At 36.3% G+C, this 18,905-nt stretch overlaps 2 protein-coding genes across 7 annotated transcripts; one reads left to right on the top strand and one right to left on the bottom strand.

The window, feature by feature from the left end:
• The first annotated feature begins 728 nt into the window (after window positions 1-728).
• Window positions 729-9,928, top strand: siae (sialic acid acetylesterase). Its single transcript, XM_014472463.2, has 10 exons — window positions 729-914; window positions 1,486-1,650; window positions 3,434-3,588; window positions 4,764-4,902; window positions 5,393-5,600; window positions 5,833-5,918; window positions 6,001-6,134; window positions 6,254-6,408; window positions 6,766-6,952; window positions 8,687-9,928. Exons 1-10 carry the CDS (start codon window positions 863-865, stop codon window positions 8,936-8,938), a joined length of 1,533 nt encoding a protein of 510 aa, XP_014327949.1. The 5' UTR covers window positions 729-862; the 3' UTR covers window positions 8,939-9,928.
• On the bottom strand, window positions 9,929-18,085 carry tbrg1 (transforming growth factor beta regulator 1). Of its 6 annotated transcripts, none has more exons than XM_023351567.1 (15): window positions 17,851-18,085; window positions 17,585-17,725; window positions 17,152-17,209; window positions 16,929-17,050; window positions 16,742-16,778; window positions 16,287-16,349; window positions 14,715-14,951; window positions 14,054-14,124; window positions 13,722-13,966; window positions 13,516-13,652; window positions 13,231-13,377; window positions 12,981-13,078; window positions 12,664-12,774; window positions 11,617-11,762; window positions 9,929-10,375 (listed from the first exon to the last, which is right to left on the bottom strand). In XM_023351567.1, the coding sequence occupies exons 2-15, from the start codon at window positions 17,701-17,703 to the stop codon at window positions 10,287-10,289; spliced, it is 1,680 nt and encodes a 559-aa protein (XP_023207335.1). In that variant the 5' UTR covers window positions 17,704-17,725; window positions 17,851-18,085; the 3' UTR covers window positions 9,929-10,286. The 6 variants fall into 6 exon arrangements, with proteins under 6 accessions (XP_023207335.1, XP_023207334.1, XP_005808965.2 ...); XM_023351566.1 differs by having other exon boundaries at window positions 17,585-17,722; XM_005808908.3 differs by having other exon boundaries at window positions 16,968-17,050; window positions 17,585-17,722.
• Window positions 18,086-18,905: the final 820 nt, after the last annotated feature.

Below are 18,905 nucleotides of genomic sequence, written 5' to 3'. Positions count from 1 at the left end.
GAGGAAGTCATTCATGATAACTTTGATTTGATAAAGGGTCATAATCCCACCACATTTTATATGAATCTGAAATGCTATCAGAACCACAACCATCTAACTAATTAAACAGAAATACTTACCTACCAGGTCCAGCAGAAGTGAACCAATAAGTTGTATTCAGAAAAATGGGCACGAAATAGGCGTGGATTGGACAATGTGTGGATATAAAAGAGTAGTAGCAAAGATGTGAAATAAATGGTGGCCGAGAAAAAAACAAACTAGCATATCAAAACTAAAACCAGTCTACAAAAAACATTATGTTATCAATAAATTCTTGCTTCATTATTTAAAATGTATTAGTCTTATCCTTATAAGACCAATAAATTATGCTATTTGTTTAAATAAAGTTGATAGTTCTACTTTGGGATTTAATTGTTATAAGGGGTTGACTGTTGACTGCACTATGAAAGAGACTTAATGCTCGACTTTCTTTCTACATTCAATTGCATAACATTTTAACTTCGCAATAAAGTGTTAAAAAATTAACACAAGCAGAATTTAAAAAATTCCAAAGCTAGTTTTTTTTTGGTTGCACAATTCAAAAAGAAGTTGTGAAAAACACTGTGGCAGGAAAAAATGACTGCCACTATTTCTGTATACAGTGCTCAAATTATTTTAATTTTTGTTCGTGCGTGCTTTTATTTTGAAAGTCCGCATTTACAGAACACTTTAGTACTGCGTGACGCTCAGTTAGTTTGGTTAATCACCTGACGTGGTTGAGGAAGTTTCGACCTAGTTCTCTGTGCTATTCAATCTATTAAATCTAACAACACTCGTGGAAAGAACTGTTCGTCATTTTGATAACCTGAACCGTCTTCAAGTCATGGCTTTAATCTTTGTAGTTGTGATGCTTTTAGCTGCTTTGCACGACAGCGGTGAGTACAGAGTGTCGGACGCCTTCGACGTCCCTAGTTAATCAGGCTCAGATTGTATGGGTGCCCGGGAAACTTGCTAACAAAACACAAATCCCACCCTGTTACCCAGCTCCTAGAAATACAGGCAGTTCATTAAGTGGTGCCCCATTGAGATATGAAGTCTTATTTCAATAAATATTTCCTTGTGGGTAGATGTATGGAGAGACAATAATGCCACTATAAAAACAACTGCATTGATATTTTCTTCATACCTAAAACTTCAAATGCATTTAATGAGTCAGAAAGTAGATGTGTTCAGAATTTTTAAACATATAAATAATTTGATAATCTGTACTGTTGTTCTTTTAATTATCTTATGTTATTTTATGGTTGCTTGCTTTAGTGCACCTTAACTATGATGAATTACGTCATGAATTACAGCATGCTCCCACAAGAAATAGTGAAACAATTATGCTCTTTTTATTGTTAAATTATTTGAACTGTATGTTTACTCAATTATCTATTTGTTTACCTTTTCTAAAATTGATTTTATCTATTTACTTTTTTTCTTATTATCTTTGTCTTTGATAAGATGGGACCTTGCGCTTTGCTTCTTATTATGGAGACCACATGGTGCTGCAGAAGGCTCCACAGAAAGCTGTCCTGTGGGGGTACGGCCGTGAGAGGGAGCAGGTCACGGTCTACCTGACCAGTTCTACAGTTCTACAGAAAGTCTCATCAGCCCCTGTGACAAACGGTAAATCCGGCACCTTTGTTTCTTGTTTTGTGTTCTTCAGAACACAGGAAAAGTTTATTTTTAATATATCTGTGGGGTGCAGGCTACAAACTGAGGTCATTCCTCAATTACGCCAATTATCATCAGACGTGAGGGAGGGATTTTCACCGTTTCCCTAATCAGAGTTAAATGAAGCGATGAAATGATTTTGCGAACAACACAGGCAGCAGCCAACCTGAAATTATGATTATTAATTAGGTGGAATTACCAATGTTTTCATGAATGCTTCTTTACTGAAGTGCCACTTTTAAAACCTCACCATGGCATATCAGAACTAATCAAGCTTAATTATGTTAGACACACTTATGTATGTGATGGTATTACTTACACTTTCAATTAAGACAATCACCTGGAACTCAAAACCAAAGCTTGTGTTTAGGAAACAGTCTATGAAACATAATTTTCTGCTCTATAACTGGGTCTGTCTTATGTTATGACTGCTGGCATGTATGGATCCATAGGTTTGGAGCTTAGGTCATTTTTTTGAAAACGAATATAGGGTAAATAAAAATTCCTACTTATGTATTTATTAAATATAGGTAGTGTATGTGATTGTCATTTTGCTTCAAGATTGTTATATTTATCATGATTTGACGAGGCTGTTAATAATGGCTGGTATTTACAAATTACTGTGCCTTTTCTACATTCTTACTACTTCATAGGTAGTTGGACCTTATTTTAATTTCTCCAAAATCAAAGTTATGTTTACAAATTACTTACTGAAACAAATGACCACTTCTTCTTTCACAATTCATTGTGAAAGTTGATATTAACATGAAGTCCACAAAGTGAGTTTTGTTACATATCTTTATTTCAAACACACTTATTCATGACATGTTATGCATATATAGACAATGCTCTATATATGGACCATTGTCCATATGTAGAAGTTTTGTTTTGGAAAGGTTTGGCTTTAAAAGCTCTTTTTTTTTTGTTTAAAATTTTTTGTTTAGTTTTAAAATTATTTGCCTTCATAAACAAAAACAGTAAGGCTGTTATGTGTTTTTTGTGCTGCTCACAGATTTGGCCAGGATTTTCCTGCAAAAAAATAATTTTAATCTCAATAAAATTATTGTGGTGAAATAAAGAGTAATAATGCTAAAACGTTTTGATGACTTTTCTCCTTTAGGCACACGTCTAAATGCATTTTCTAAAGCCGGGATTTTCAAATGCAGGCCTCGAGGGATGGTGCCCTACATTTTTTCGTTGCGTCTCAGCTTCAACACACCTTAATCAAATAATGAGGTCATTAGCAGGACTCTTGAGAACCTGACTGCATAATGAGGAGATAATAAAACCATTTGATTTAGCTTGCATGTGCACAGCTCAGAACACAAATATCACACATCATTGTAATTCCATAGATGTTTTCTTATCCCCACATTTATCAGTTGCTCTAAATAAAATGATGACAAATGTACCTTGTGATCTTCAACAGTTCTGCAAGTCAGTACTGTAAAGGGACAGAGCAGGTTAACAGCATAGCTCAAACGATGGCCATAACAATCACCTATCATTCATATTGTGAAATGACCAATTTTACAAGCTTCTTTTCTGGTTTTGCAAAGCCTGTAAATTCCACGTCAAAATATGTCATCAGTGCAGTGTCAGGGTTTTAACTTTTTTCACAAGCTGCATCGTGTGACAAACTAATTTTACCCACTATTACAAATAATCCAGAATCAAACCCAAAAAAGATTTTGATTTGATTGCATGTATTGATGATTTCTTTTTCCTCCAACAGGCATTTGGCAAGTCACCCTTGAACCCGTTGATGCTGGTGGTCCTTACAGCATATACGCTGCAGCTGAAAATAGCATATGTAGCCTGAAAGATGTGCTTTTTGGAGACATCTGGCTATGTGGAGGCCAGAGCAACATGTTATTCACAATGTCCCAGGTAAAGTATGTGCACCTGGTTGTTTAAAGACACCTGTCTGACTGGATCTGAAAGAAAACATTTAACCCTTTTCTTATTTTGTTATTTCACTTTAATTTTGTGTGTGGCTCCAAATCCAGGCCTCCATTGGTTAATAAATTTGATTTCCATTGATCATTTTTGTGTGATTTTGTTGTCAGCACATTCAACTTTGCACAGAACAAAGTATTCAATGAGAATATTTCTTTCATTCAGATCTAGGATGTGTTGTTTGAGTGTTCCCTTTATTTTTTTGAGCAGTGTATATACGTATATATCAGTGCTAGTGCTCACTAAGCAGCAGTTTATGTCCTCAAAGATAACATTGTGGCTTTACCACAGTGAACTCTTAACCATCCAGCTCTAGTTTGCTGCTGGACCAGAAAAGGGAACTGCTTTCATCACGAGTTAAAGGCAGCCTCATTGGTTTACAGCAGCCATATTTAAAACTCTCAAGTGTAGTTATTTTTAACCAGTCAAATTTAAAACTCAAAAGTGGGAGAAACACCACACCAACAAGAAGAAACTCTCAGATTAGCGTCAGAGTAACATAAGCTGATTTTCTCCTATATTCATGCAGTTTGTTTGGAAGTTACCCAACACTGAGCTTTAGTAACACAATGTGCCATTTAAATCCATAAACATTGTTTGCCACTCAGTCCTCTAGCATTGTTTGATTTAGTTTTCATGTCACAAGATAATAAGTTCAACTCTGTAAGTTTGGTTTAACTCCTGCTATCCAGTTGCTGATGTAGATGAGTTGAGCTGATCAGGATTGTGAGGTTTTCACAAGTTCAAAAGCACCAATGGTGGTTTCAGACAGCCTTAGTGAAATTAAAGTGAGCATATTCTCTCATCTATTTGCAGAGACACTGGAATACAGTTATATAATGTTACTCAACTGGTTTAAATTGTCTCAAAAGAGGTGAGGATCAAGCAATAAGTGAATGAAATGCTTATAATTATGTAATTGTGTGACTCTGACTTGACCTTTGAGTGGCAACAAGGCAAACTGGATTTTTACACAACCAATTTGCCTTGCTGCCTCCTGCAACAGTCTCATTTGAGAGCAGGAACTTCCTTGGGAGAAAATCTCCCAAAGGTCTAGTCTAAACTTCACAATTTACTTGTTTCTTTTTTTTTTTATTCTCAAATAGATTTTCAACTCATCTGAGGAGCTTGCGCTCTCATCTAAATATCCTCATGTAAGGCCTTTTATGACGGCTTTGAACATGAGTAAAACTGAGCTGATTGATCTCATCCAAGTGGAAATACCCTGGTCTGCTCCCAACAGCAGTAAGATTGTTTCTTTCAATAAACTGTTCAATGTTTTGGTTCTCTGTACTGAGCTATACGAGTGCACAACATACAGTGGCAATGTTTAATGTTTTAATCTAAAATCGGATGTACATGGATGGATTTACTGTGGAGTTTCTCTCATCCCAACAGTATCAGCATTACATCTATACCCTATCAATACTTTATAAAATGTTTCTTAGGAACTTTTACACCAATAACACGCTTTTTGCAACCATCGCCTATTCAGCCAAAATCAGTGAGGGTGTATGTAGAAATTTGAGTCTGTGTGTAATTTAGACTGCTGTAAGGATTTTCGAAAAACAGTAAATTCAAACATGCATCCAGTCCTTGTTTTTTTTTAAGTTAGTTTTATGATCATTCCATGCTAGAGGAGCAGCTCAAACTTGTAATTAATAGTCACAAATAATCCAATATTTATTGTATGTAAACTTCTCACCTGAGCTTTACAATATTTCTGAACTTACAGGTGTGCTGGCAGAGTTCTCTGGGTTGTGCTGGCTCTTTGGGCGTTACATGTATGAGAAGTTGAATTACCCCATAGGACTGGTGGAATCAAGTTGGGGAGGCACACCAGTAGAAGCCTGGTCATCCACAAGAGCGCTGAAGCAGTGTGGGCTGGTGCCAAGTGAGGACATGTATGAACTTAAAGAAGACATAATCCAGCAAACTGAAAAGTATGTCTCCATTTTGTTTAAAACCCTTTAAGCCGTTTAAGCCCGGGAGTAAAATTACCATAATAACCCAATATTGGCGGGAAAGCACAACGTCTCCCCTTTCAGAAACCGTTGAAATTTTTCAGATAGCACAAAGTCTCAGAACGTTGGTGTGTAAAAATGTATCGTCTGCGACACCTTTCGGCCGGTAAGGGTTAATGATCTCTGCTCTCTGCTTGTTCTAATCCCTCAGTTCAATGCTGAAGAGCACCGTTTTGTGGAATGCAATGATCCATCCATTCCTCAATATGACCATCTATGGAGCCATCTGGTACCAAGGTAGCAAAGCCATGACATATGAAAGGTGTTTTGAAAAATTTACACTCCATAAAAATCCATAAAAATGTTTTCTCCTTTTCAGGTGAGGCGAATACAGAGTACCATAAGGACAACTACAACTGCTCATTCCCTACGATGATAAATGACTGGAGGATGGCATTTCACCAAGGCTCGGGGGGGCAGACTGCTCCTGACTTCCCATTTGGATTTGTTCAAGTATGCAGTGCATTTGGCTCTTTAAATCTAAAAAAGAGCCAAACAAGCAGAAGACACAAGGCAATAGTCTTATTTCTACAGTTATTTTGCATCAGGTATATTATTTATTTCATGTACAGCTATCCACAGACAAAGAAGGCGCCACAGATGACGGCTTTCCAGACATTCGCTGGCACCAAACTGCAGACGTAGGATTTGTCCCAAACATTAGGATGAAGAACACCTTTATGGCGGTTTCTTTCGACTTACCAGATAAAACTTCACCGTATGGCACGTAAGGATGCAATTTCTAAAAATGCTGTGCACTTAGAATCTGTTCAAAATTTGAAACTTTTCCTAAATGCACTTGCTTTGGACAGCAGACATCCATGTTGGCAGAAATTTATGCAGCTGTGGTCTTTAGGAGCGTAAATCAGCCAGAGTGTGGTCACAGAAGAACAAAGAAGTGTGAGCTATGCTGTCAAATAATATGACAATATTTCAAGTGTTGAGGAGAAAAATGCAGAAGTTTTTCTCCTCAACTGGAGAGAGATCTGTCCAGTTTTCTTCTATATTTTACTGTATTGACTATCTTTAGTCCTCTTTGCTCATATTCTGTAGCAGTGTTATGGAGAATAATTTTCTATTTCAGAATCCACCCTAGAGACAAACAAGATGTTGCCCACAGACTTACGCTGGGTGCCAGAGCTGTGGCATATGGGGAAAAAGGCATCTCTTTCCAGGGACCTTTCCCCAAAGTAATTGTGCCTAGTGAAAGTACAGTCAACGTCACCTATGACCAGGAGATCTTCGTTACGCCATCTAAAGACATATTTGAGGTGAGGCTCACAGCAGAATGCAGGTGCTACTCTATACATCAGAATACTATTAAAAGTTATTTCAGCAATTCAATTCAAAAAGTGAAGTTTGCATATCACGGAAATCCTTTACACATAATGTATTTCAAGCATTTATTGAGTGGAAGAAAAAATGTTTGAAAAAGTTCAGAAGCAACAAGGACAACTGCAGCTTCGGCCTGTTCAAAAGTTGGAGGTAGATTCTGCCCTTATTCACTCGGTGTGGAGAGCAGCTGGAGTCAGAACGTAAAGTGGTGCCTTTCCTTTAGCATTTTTAAGATGCAGTTCATTGCCCTGCTAATTTTATCAGGGGATGGTATAAGAACTCAAAAGACAAGAATGTCATCATTTGTGCCCTGAATTAATACGTAGCTCCAGACTCTTGCTCAAAGATCCCACAACCCAAAGTCCTGTCCATTTTGTGTGTGGCACTTACACAAAGGAATCTGTCCATGTTCTACATTTGGTTCATGGCTATGCATAAATAATGTAAATTAATTGAAAATGTAGTTTTAGATAGCAGTAAGGGGTCAAAGGTCGGATGACATATCATGCTGACAGTCATGTCTAGACATTAGGGCGTGACATCAAAGAATTTATGAACAGCAACTGGACTTTAAACGGTGAGGGCTAAGAACGACTTAATGAGTTTACCATGGCTTTCTTCTATGTTAATATACCTGGGAGTGAGAGTTTCTTCTGCTTTTATAATATTATTGGGGCAAATTATGACCATTTTACTGCCGTGTATCATTAAGGAGGATGTTGCCTCAAATGCTAAAGTTAATATTTGAGGCGTTGGATTCTATCTGGGACTGAAATGTTAGGCGCTTTTTTTCCTTCTTCTTTGTCAATCATATAAAGTCATTTTTCTATTTGTGGAAATTAAAACATGGTACTGGGTGCTCAAAACTGGCTTTTCAAAATGTATAATGTATAATTGTTGTATTTCTTGCGTTAAAACACTTCTGAACAAGAGAGAAAAGGTACTAAAGTGACTCTTCCAAAGTTCTCCTTGCTATTGAAAGTGAATGTAGAATTTCATTAGAACATCAAGGTCCTAGAGTCCAGAGGAAAAGAAAAGCGGCAAATGATCCAAGTTGTTTGAGATCCAGTGCGAGTTTTCTACAGTCAGTTTAGATTTGGGGAGCCAAGTTTTCTATTGGAGTATTTTAGTTGACATAAGTTGACATAGTATGTAATCTTCCTTGAGGAAGATGAGACACTAGATTCAATAATGCAGACGAGCTAACGTAAGCTTTTAATGCAACCTCAGCAGAAGCACAGGCTGATCGCCTTCACGCCACGTTGTTGCAGCAATTCACGCAAAATGAACTCTGACCTTGTACTATATTGTACATGGATAAACTGCTCAATAGTCTGTTGTGAAAATACTTTTTAAAAAATCTTATGTAATGTACACATACTTTGAAACCAAGCTTTGAGTTTCCATTAGATGTAAACTAAATAAATTCGACAGAAATATACTCTTGAAATTACTGCAGTTTAATAATTATATGCAATTTTTACTTTTAAAATGGTCACTGAAATAACTTACTGAGGTAGCATTTCTTCACCATTTCTCTTAAAGTTCTACATTAACTAACCTTGCATAATGTAAAACAATACTACTACACCTTTAGATGTTAACATTGTATTTGAGTGGAATGACAAAAAATATCATGTTATAATTTTTGTTCTTATTTTTAATTAAAGATCTGCTGCTCAGAGAAGAATGTGTCATGTGAACCCGACTCCCCTTGGTCACCAGCTCCCATTATGGTTTGGAATCAGACCACCATCCAGCTGTCTGCTTCTGCATGCCCACCATCTAAAATTGCTGCTCTTAGATATGGATGGAGAGACTGGCCCTGTGAATTTAAAGCATGTCCTGTTTATGGTTCCAGTAAGAATTTACCTGCGCCTCCTTTTATCACCAATCGATATGCAGGCAATCAAATTTGGTAAAGCACCTAAACTAGAAGGTGAGGGAAAAAAAATAAAGGGATTTAAATTGATTTGTTCTCTTTTCTAATTAACAATATCCACTATTTTCATGAATAATAAAATGACTGGTAGAGGCATACAATTATGCCTGCAAAGGTGTCTAAGGTATATTGACTCTACTGTTTTTATGACGGCAATATTAAATACTTTAGTCCAATTTTCTCAGGATAAATGGTATAATTTAATGGTCATACACGCAAAAGAATGTCTAAACTTTGTTTATGCTGTAATGTGTCACCAGGTGATGCAATAAGTCTGATTTCTTGGTGTAATGAGGATTATGTTGTGAAAACCAGTGTTTTATTTTACCCATTCTGATTCTATATTTTTGTCAAATTATTTTTCAGAATCAGTTTTCTATAGTTCTTTTGTATTCACTACAAATTCTCTCAAAACAAAGTACTGTTAATTTATGGGTGATATTTCTACTGATAAGGTTTAAATATGGAGCCTGTAGAAACCACAGACTGGAATAGATGGGAAAGAATGAAGGGGTGGATAGAAAACAAAGAGAAAATGCTAAAGGATATTGGACAAACTGCAGATGGATGCATACAAATTGTAGATAATGTCCAAGTCTGGGAACATGTTTTTCCATGTTCTGTTTTTTCCAAGTCAACATATTTCTCTGAAGTACTTTCCACTAAGCATCTTGGAGGAAAACTGTACTTTGACTGTATTTCATATTGTTTAAATGTTAAATCCCTTTGTTTTTGTCTTTTAAACCATCATTTGATAGATGTTCCCATCTATTCATCCAGCCATATTAGTCAACATTGTGTGTTCATTTATTGTAATGCTTGTGTGTATATTTTGAAAATGAATGAGAAATTGCGCCAATTTGTGTCTGGAATGTTAAAACAAAAATGTGTGGAGATGCTGATCTATTATTTGGTTATTTTTATAATGAAGCAAACAAATTTAAAATAAATCCATACTCTTTGGACAAAATATTTAAATGGCACTTTAATTCTATATACAACTCTTCATGATTATACACAGCTTTGTAACATTTCCTTCTGTAATCCACATTGATAGACAAGATTGTACACTTTAAAAAATGGAACAATATAAACTAAACTTGATTTCTACAACCAGATATCAACCTTTATACTAACATAGAGAAACCAGATATTTGACAAATTTTTTGAATGCAACAGCTCAGCCATGTTTAACTTAAATATTTCTAGTGTGTGATCTTTCAGGATTTCTCTTACGAAATACCCGAGGATGTCTACATGCTAAACAAGCCTCAGATTTTTGAAATGGTGAAATGAAGGAAAAAAAGACGTGATTTCAGAGAGGACTCTCAGGAGCCAAAATAAGAAGTGGAGGGCTTCATAGTGGGAGAGGTCTGGTGTTGCTGATGCGAGGAACTAGGAGATGTAGGTGATTGTCCTGAAGACAAAAAATGAATAAACATTAACGGGTGCATTCATTCAGTCAGCCGGCAGACCACCTGGGCAAAGTGAGGGCAAAGTTCATAAGAGAGACTCCCTGGAATAAGGAAGCCAGAAATGACTTGTCAAAGAGTTCTGAGTTTATTACAAGCCAAACAGTAATAAACCAGCAGACAACTGGTTAGCTCCGGTTAATAAAAAGCCTAGAATTCAGTGTATTCTACAAGTTTACTGACTTGTTTATTACTTCCATCTTAAATCAAGGAGTTTGATTTCCAGCCTGATCAGGTGATGTGCAAACTATGCCAACCTGGTAAACTGATTACTACAAATGGTGTGCATCCAATGCCACAAATAAGCAAATACCTAAGAGTATCTTTACTTTAAATGTAGGATTCACCAAAAAGCACTCACTTTTATGATTTATTGACATTTCATGTTCACCACAGCGATGGGGAAGAAGTTGGTGTGGTTTTTACATGTACTAAACAAAAGTTCTGCTTCCCTCATGCAACAGAATTATGGTCGGCCAATCATTGAGGACAACAATGAACAGCCAGCTGGTTATATTTATGTAAACATCTTCAGATATGCCACAGTTTTAAAGTATTTACAAAAAACATGTAACAAAAAAATGTAACAAATGTCAATTGTTTTTATTAATATAAAAAATAATCTTGTTGCTGCTACTTGGAATATTACTGCAGTTACGTTATTTTTTTTATTTTTATTTTCATACTTGACTGAATCAAAACACAGTAATCGTCCACAAATGTTAGTAAGTTTAGAACTGCTTCTTAATAAGGGTATTAAACCTTTTGATCTGCTCTATAGAAAAAAGACAAGCATAACTATAAGAGCAGTAGAAATTGTCTGGATAATAAGCAAACATCTACCACTAATAATGCCATCTATTTCTCAAAACAGAACTTTTTTTTTTCTTCCAAACAGCAGTTTGTCCTGTTGGCTGGTGCTACTCTAAGCTCCAAACAGCTGGAAGAAATCCAGTCACCCTGGCAGTTTCTCTGGTATCTCGTTAAATAACATTAACCTGTTTCATTGATTTGTTGGAACTTTTAGCACTTTTGAAACTGTAACTTATTAAAACTTAAGTGGACTGTAACTCCACTGTGTCTATGCTTTCAGTGTTTAAACTTTTCCAGACGTCCTCCAACTTAAATGAACCACCATAAAAAGAGGTAATCTGCCAAACTGCCTAGCATTAACATGCTATCGCACCTGTGATGTGCTCCAACTTGATGCTCCCATTCAGGCCTTGGTGTCTCAGGTAGGCCTCGAAGCTAATGGAGGCGTCATCTTCTGATAGGCCGTGAGGGAGCTGGCCATCACCATGACGACACACCTCGAAACGAATCCATCTGTAGCTAGGTGGTGAAAGCAAAATTGCACAGTTAAGAAAAAATTCATAAAAAAAATACTGCTGAGTAGCAGCTGATTTTCTTAAATATTTGGTGCTTGTCTCTATAAACTTAGCGCAAGTTTGCAACAGTTTTGTTCTCCAGTGCCGAAAATTCAAATCAAATAGAGAAACATGTAAGGCGGTATGGAAATGATTCTTAATATTTACACTTTTGACAATTTTATAGAAGTAATTTACCTCATTTGGTAATGAGGTACATTAGTTACCTTGCAGATCTGCATATCAATGTGTAAAATACAGCAACCGCTAGAATGCAGTTGGATGCAACACATAGACCATAATATCTTAATGTTTCATGCATTAACAATTTACATTCAAATCACATGTACAGCACATTGGATACCAGCAGTTTGTCATGAATGAGAAGATATGCGGGTATGTTAAAGCAAATTTTAAAAACAATAATATCTAATATTCCTTTGATTCATATTTTTCTTACTTCCTCCATTGATCAGATATTAGGTGTTTTTGTTTGGTTTTTCCAGATTTTAATCTGATCTTAATATTCAAGATATTATTTATCATTAAAATGAGGATTTTAGGGTAACCTACCCTACAATTACCCTACAATACATGGACATGTATGTTTTACCTCTTAAAGCTAAAATACACTTTTGGGGTGTTTTAAAATGAATCGATATTAACATTTTCATATTGTTGGTATTATACCTTTTACTGCAGCCTTTGTTTTGACTGTTTGTTGCATGACTCTTACTTTACTTTCCACTTTGTGTTAAATTCAAAATTTAAAAATATTCCATAAACACAATGTGACTGAAACAGATCAGAAAACTAAGTGTGTAAGAAAGATTATAGCTTCTATGGAACAGGCTAAAAGAACTCACTTGCTACATTTGCGAGCTCCAGGACAGCTCTGGATCAGATTCTGAATAGTTGGATGAGAGAAGCCGAAGAAGCCCGCTCCTGATGGAATTATGGGTGCCACGACCTGAGAACTAAGACAGGAAAATGTTAAAAATAATCAGTATTAAGTATTTGAAGAACAGTAACAAAAAACTAATTAGCCTCAGCAATTTTTGTTTGGCACCTACAGTATATCAACCATGTGCTAAGACTGAGACATGATTTATTTGTTGTTTTTTTTTTCATTTTAAGTACCTCAGGAATAATTAGTAGGGCTGTTTGTGGTTAAACATTCTACCTGTTGGATGCGATAGCCTTCAGCAGATTTGAATGGCATGTCAGAGCAGAGGAGGCTACGATGGCATTCTGAGGATCTTCTTCGGGTACAATCTCAAACTAGCGATGGAAGGTAGAAAAAAAAAAGATTAACCCAATATGCAACAAATCTGTTTATGTGTGTTGACCTCAGAAGACTTTATGTCAAATCTGTGATTTTAACATTTATGATGCACTTAAGAAGCTATAGTAAAGCCTCTGTGTGTTTTCACCTGTGGGCCTGTCCCTCCATCCTTGATTTGGCAGGTGTAGAGGCACTGCTGCTCAGGGTGTTTCATGCTGGCATAGACACGCGTGCTGCAGAAGCCCACTGGGTAGATGGCACACTCGTCGTAAAACAACGTCCTGTCTGTGATTATCTGAAGAGCAGCCAAGAAGATCAGATTCAATAAACAGAGGTTGGTGTCAGCTTTAAATATATATGTTAAGACTTATTAACTTAATGCTATAACTGTATTATTTTTGCTACGATATAAAGAGTCATCTCAGACGCTAACCTCTCCTAGGCTGTAGACCGTTAAACCTCCGAGTACGATGGGAAACACGGGACGGCCCGACGAGTCCAGCGGAATGGGCTGCACCAGTCTGCGTGACCCGTCTGCCAGCTTCCTCTTCTTGGACATCTTCTTTGGAACTGGAGACACATTTTGTGACATTTACCTATCCGAACATGTCACACTTATATATTCGCTTTCACACTTACATTCTTCCTTTCCGTTTTCCTTTCCCCGGTCTTTCCTTTCTTTCTTGGTTTTTTTAAGAAGACCCTCCTCTCCTATTGACACCAGTGACATTGGGTTATGTGCCAAAGACGAGCCTGAAGGCCCTGCAGCAGGAGCTGAAGTCAGTGCCGCAGGTGGAACAGAAGGAACGGAGCTGGAACTGGGTGTAGGTAATAGCTCCCCCTCTGACAGAGTCTGGTACTGCAACAAGGACTTTAATAAGAACCTAGACAACAAGAAAAGTAACCCAATTTACCACACAGCTTTGGAGATCTGCTTGAAAAAATTAAGTACAAAATATATGTTTACTTACTTGCGCTCCTCTTTTGCTCTTAGAAACTTCTCTTCTGTGTGAGCAATTTCATCACAGAGTGCAGCATTTTCCTGAGGAATGGAGAGCAGTACAGTCAGGCTGCACGCCAAAAAACTCACATTTCTCATCACCTATATATGCTTCTCTGCAGTCAGTGAAGAGAAAAGTATATAATAAAAAACATCATTGCTATTGATAGGGATACTTTCAGATCTTTATATCAACATATGGGTTATTAGTGCAGAAAATGGCTGCATCAAATAAGTAATGCTAAGTTTAGATACGAAGTCAGGGTTATACTTTTTAACACAGCTTTTTCAATATGGCTTTGTATTTATTTTACATACATTACCAGTGTGCTGTGCACTGCTGTACACTTGACGTTAGATTAAAATTATGTTGGAATATGATAAGAATCAGATCAATTTTAATAATAGAAAGGAGTACGGTAGTCTTTCACTTGTCACTCAGTATTTGAGCACTAAAATGACACCATAAAGAAAACTCAGAACTGAACGAAAGTGTGCTGTTTTTTCCTCATGGCCATATGTACAAAGTTAATAAATAGCATTTAGCTAAATCCATTTTTCTTCTAAGGATGTAGCACGCCGTATTTATGAGAAACAAAACCTTGATAAAAATGAATGCAAAGTTTCCTTACAAATATCATGGTGCGAGCAGCTTTGCGCAGCCTCTGGTACTTCAGTCTGTATTTCTCATTCTGGTTTTTTCGCTGGCCTCTCTTTATCTTCGGTTTCTGCTCAGAGGAACTTGAGGGAGAGGGATAAGCAGGCATCGAGGCCCCGGAGCCAGAGCTGGAGGCTCCGCTCTGAGGCACCGGTGGCGGCGAGCTGAGGAAAGCCTGGGCTGTGAGGGCCTGCTGCCGCTCCTCATCGGTCTGCAAGGAGGCAGAGAGAGACAGGAAGGTGTTCAGAGTATGTGAAGATGATGGCTGTGTTGCTTTCTGCTTGGCGGAATGTGGACAATTAACACAGGATCTCACATGAAATGCTATAATGACAAACAAATAACAAAATATGCTTGGATTGTTGAAACTTTAGATGAAACACTCAAATGTCTCCAAAGGCACCAGTGCCACAATTTGATACATCTAGAAGTTGGTAAATAAATATTTGCATCTCTAATAACTTCTATAGAAATGTGAAAACATACGTGAAAGAAACACATTTCTCAATAACTATTCAAATGAAATATTTTATTTATCAAAGGTGAAAATAATTCTGCAAATGTGCATTCCTTATATTTTATAATCATCTAATATAATCTGTTTATTTTATGTAATTTTATTTTAGTCTATCACGCCATAAGCATTAGAATCATCAGGTGGGACTCACTGCTCAACCTCAGGGTCTGCAGTCTGAGTTGTTGTTCAGGTTAACCAATCAGATGTCCAGGTTCTTTTGACCTTATGCAGAGGCAGTTTAAATCATTTCACGATGAATTACAGCCTAGGATTTGCGAAAAAAAAAAAATCTAATACTTTAATATAATGAATTAATATCTAGTCTATGAAATGTAATTGGATTACACTGTAGTTAATAAGTTGCTTTTAAATATTTTTGATGCTTTAATTATTTATTTAGTGTACAGTCACATTCCATAAAGTAGGACATTATTGGAAAATTCATGTATCTCAAGTAAAACACATTATAAAGATTAATTCCAGAAAGACTGATGTTTTAAAGATTTTATTACTGTAAATTATGACTGTTTCTTACTTACAGCTCATGAAAAGGTGACATTTAGGATTACAATATATCAGACCAATAACAATAATTTTTAATGCAGAAATGTGAGTTTAATGAAAAATATGTTTAATATCTGGCTGTAGGCTGTTATTTTGAAAAGCTACTTTTAATCTGACAAGACACATTGGAACCCATATTTTCTAAATATGACTAATTAATTTGTATTTAATTCAAATTATTACTTTAATAAATATTTAACAAATACTTTTTTGGATTGTGGTATGTAAATATTTGTGCGAAAACAAATCTACCAATAAGCTGTGCATAGTAATCAGACATTCTTATTTCGTATTCTACTTTCAGTATATTTATTGGAGAAAAGTAGAACTGACACAAACGTCTAACATAGATCTTCTGTAACTACGATGGCCTCAGTAGTAAACAGTACATATGTACATTTTTGTAAATTAAATATTGTTTTTAGGGTTGGTGTAAAACAAATGTCAGTTTCCCAGAAAACTCACCAGTAATGCAAAGACTCCATTTCTGTTTTCAATCCTCTTGAATCTCCTGCTGCCTTTTTGTGTCTGAAACATAGTGTGAGACTGAGGCCGAATGCATTGGGGGAGGAAAATCTATTTACCCTAAATCTGTCGGTCAGGTTTAGGTAAACTGTATCCTTATTAGCTACAGCAGTTTTAAAGATTATGCATGTTGGCTCTAAGCAACCCTTCGACTTAATCACAGTTCAAAAATTTTCAAATATGATTAAATATGGCCAACAAAGCAGGATGGGAAAACATGGAGAAATTAAAAGACATTCACACAAACACAAGGGAGAACTTTAATAGTTCAAAAATTTTCAAATATGATTAAATATGGCCAACAAAGCAGGATGGGAAAACATGGAGAAATTAAAAGACATTCACACAAACACAAGGGAGAACTTTAATAGTGTAGGAAAATGAACAATCCTTACCTCACGATACATGACGGCTTCCAGGCTCGATTTTGCACTGTTGAGAACATAATAATGAAATCACAGGTAGGTTTAGAAATCACTAATAAGAGTGTGACAGAACATCATACAAAATTTAGAGTTTTGTTCAAATTAATGCATGCAAACATCACCAATCATCAAAAGAGAAACTTGTGTCAAAACGCACACAAGAACTTTTAGCATCAAATGAGAACGATAACTGTACTTGGATTGAACAAGTCCCCGGTCAATGATTCTCTGCTTAATCTCCTTTATGTGCATGGGACGGCCAGCTTCCTCCAGTACAATCTTGCACCAGAAAAAGCAAAATTACCAGCATAGAAACCCATATAAACAGCTAAAGCAGCAGATGCTGGCAGAATTAGGTGTAATAGATTTGTGAGTAATACCTGAGCGGCATCAAGCCATGTGAGATTTGGTTTCTCTGTAATTTCACTGGGTGGTTCACTGCAAACGGATAAACAAACACATAAAACATAATGATGACTAAATCAAAATAAGATGACGCACTGAGAAATAGGCAACTGGTGACCAGAATACATTATGTCTACTTATCCTAATTCATTCTGAGCATGTAACTGAGACACAGCTAAAAGCAAAAACAAATCATTGAAAACACAATTTACGAGAATTTCAAGCCTCTGGAGGGTCTAAACTACAGCCCCTCTTCAGATTTCCTGAGACAGTTAAAATTTAGTGTGCAGTTAAGATCTTGATCATATAGCAGAATACAATAAATTATGCATATACACAATATGTTTGCCATTTAGGCTAATACACAAAAAATACGTTTAGCAACAACTGCAGTATTTTTGAACAGACCTCTCTAGATTTTCTGCTGTCCCAGACAGGCTTGCTATGCTGTCCAGAGCAGGAAAAAGAGAGTAGTTTGTCTGCCCATCAGGCTCCATTTCAGATTCAAACGAGTTGAGTGACTCCATTGACCACAGGGCAAATACTCTGCTGGGGAAAATAGAAATATTAGAACTGCCAGTACAGAAACGTAGACTTTCTGTATATGTATGATCTAGCGTGAGGTAACGAAACTAAATACAGTAATCATAATTTGCTTTCCAGCAAACGAATACCTGCAGCAATGCAGCAAAACCTTTTGTGCTCCTTTCTGTTAGGTCCTGTGGCAAGCGGAACCTTTGTGTTGTTTACTCGCAGAGTGAGACTGAGACTGAGCGCTAATGCTAACTAGCTCTATGTCTTTTTAGCAGTTAAGCAACATGCTTTATTTTTATGAACACACATTTGATTCAGTTTCCATCTAAAAGAAAAAAAAATGGACAATGTTGTTATTCCGAGCATTTCATTCGTGAGCACTTTTACAGGATATCCGGGTTTAACCCAAAATGAATTAACAAATTAAAAGTTCCGTCACATATACGCTGTCATACATTTTACTGCTTCGCTTAAACAAAATTAGACATTTTTTCGCACATGAAAATAGTAATGGTAGTATTGCACATAAGCGATTTGCTGGCACTAATGATATGATTAAATTTGAATACATGTAAAATACAATAAAAAAAGAGAAACTTAAGTATAACTTTATTTTTGCTGTTAATCGTTCTAAAATGGCTCCTAATGGTGTTATATTTATGTTTATGCATTTTATATTTTATTTTTATTCATTTATTTTGTGTGTGTGCCTGTGGGGCGATGGAGGAGTGCGTGTGCATGTGTGTGGGGGTGTATTTGTTTAGTTCTGCCATTCTTGACCTAAAACCTCAAGGGGGCAGTTCTGGCAGAATGTATAAAACTAAACTACCCTCTAACAAACTGATAAAATAATACAGCATTATCTGCAGTACAAAAATCAAATATTTTTAATATCTCTTGACACAACAGTATTTTTCATGTATTGTCATACAGTAAAACTGAACTTTCATTTGAATACCTCTTCCAATGTTGTTATCCAATGTTGTTGTGTTGTTTCAATATTTTTTAAAGCTACCTAAAGTTTCCAGTCCATAAATAAAAATGATTATTTTTATAGTTGTACCATTTTCTATTTTGTGTCAGATCCAGGTGAGCAAATATAGTCATTTTCAGAATTTTGAAGCCCACTGAGTTTTTTGTATTTCTGCAGTACCAGAGTATTAGGTTATATAGTTACCAATCTGAGCAATATTCT

The sequence above is a fragment of the Xiphophorus maculatus genome, chromosome 18, assembly GCF_002775205.1.
Source record: "Xiphophorus maculatus strain JP 163 A chromosome 18, X_maculatus-5.0-male, whole genome shotgun sequence".
Lineage (NCBI taxonomy): Eukaryota > Metazoa > Chordata > Actinopteri > Cyprinodontiformes > Poeciliidae > Xiphophorus > Xiphophorus maculatus.
This window is presented reverse-complemented; position numbering and strand designations above follow the sequence as displayed.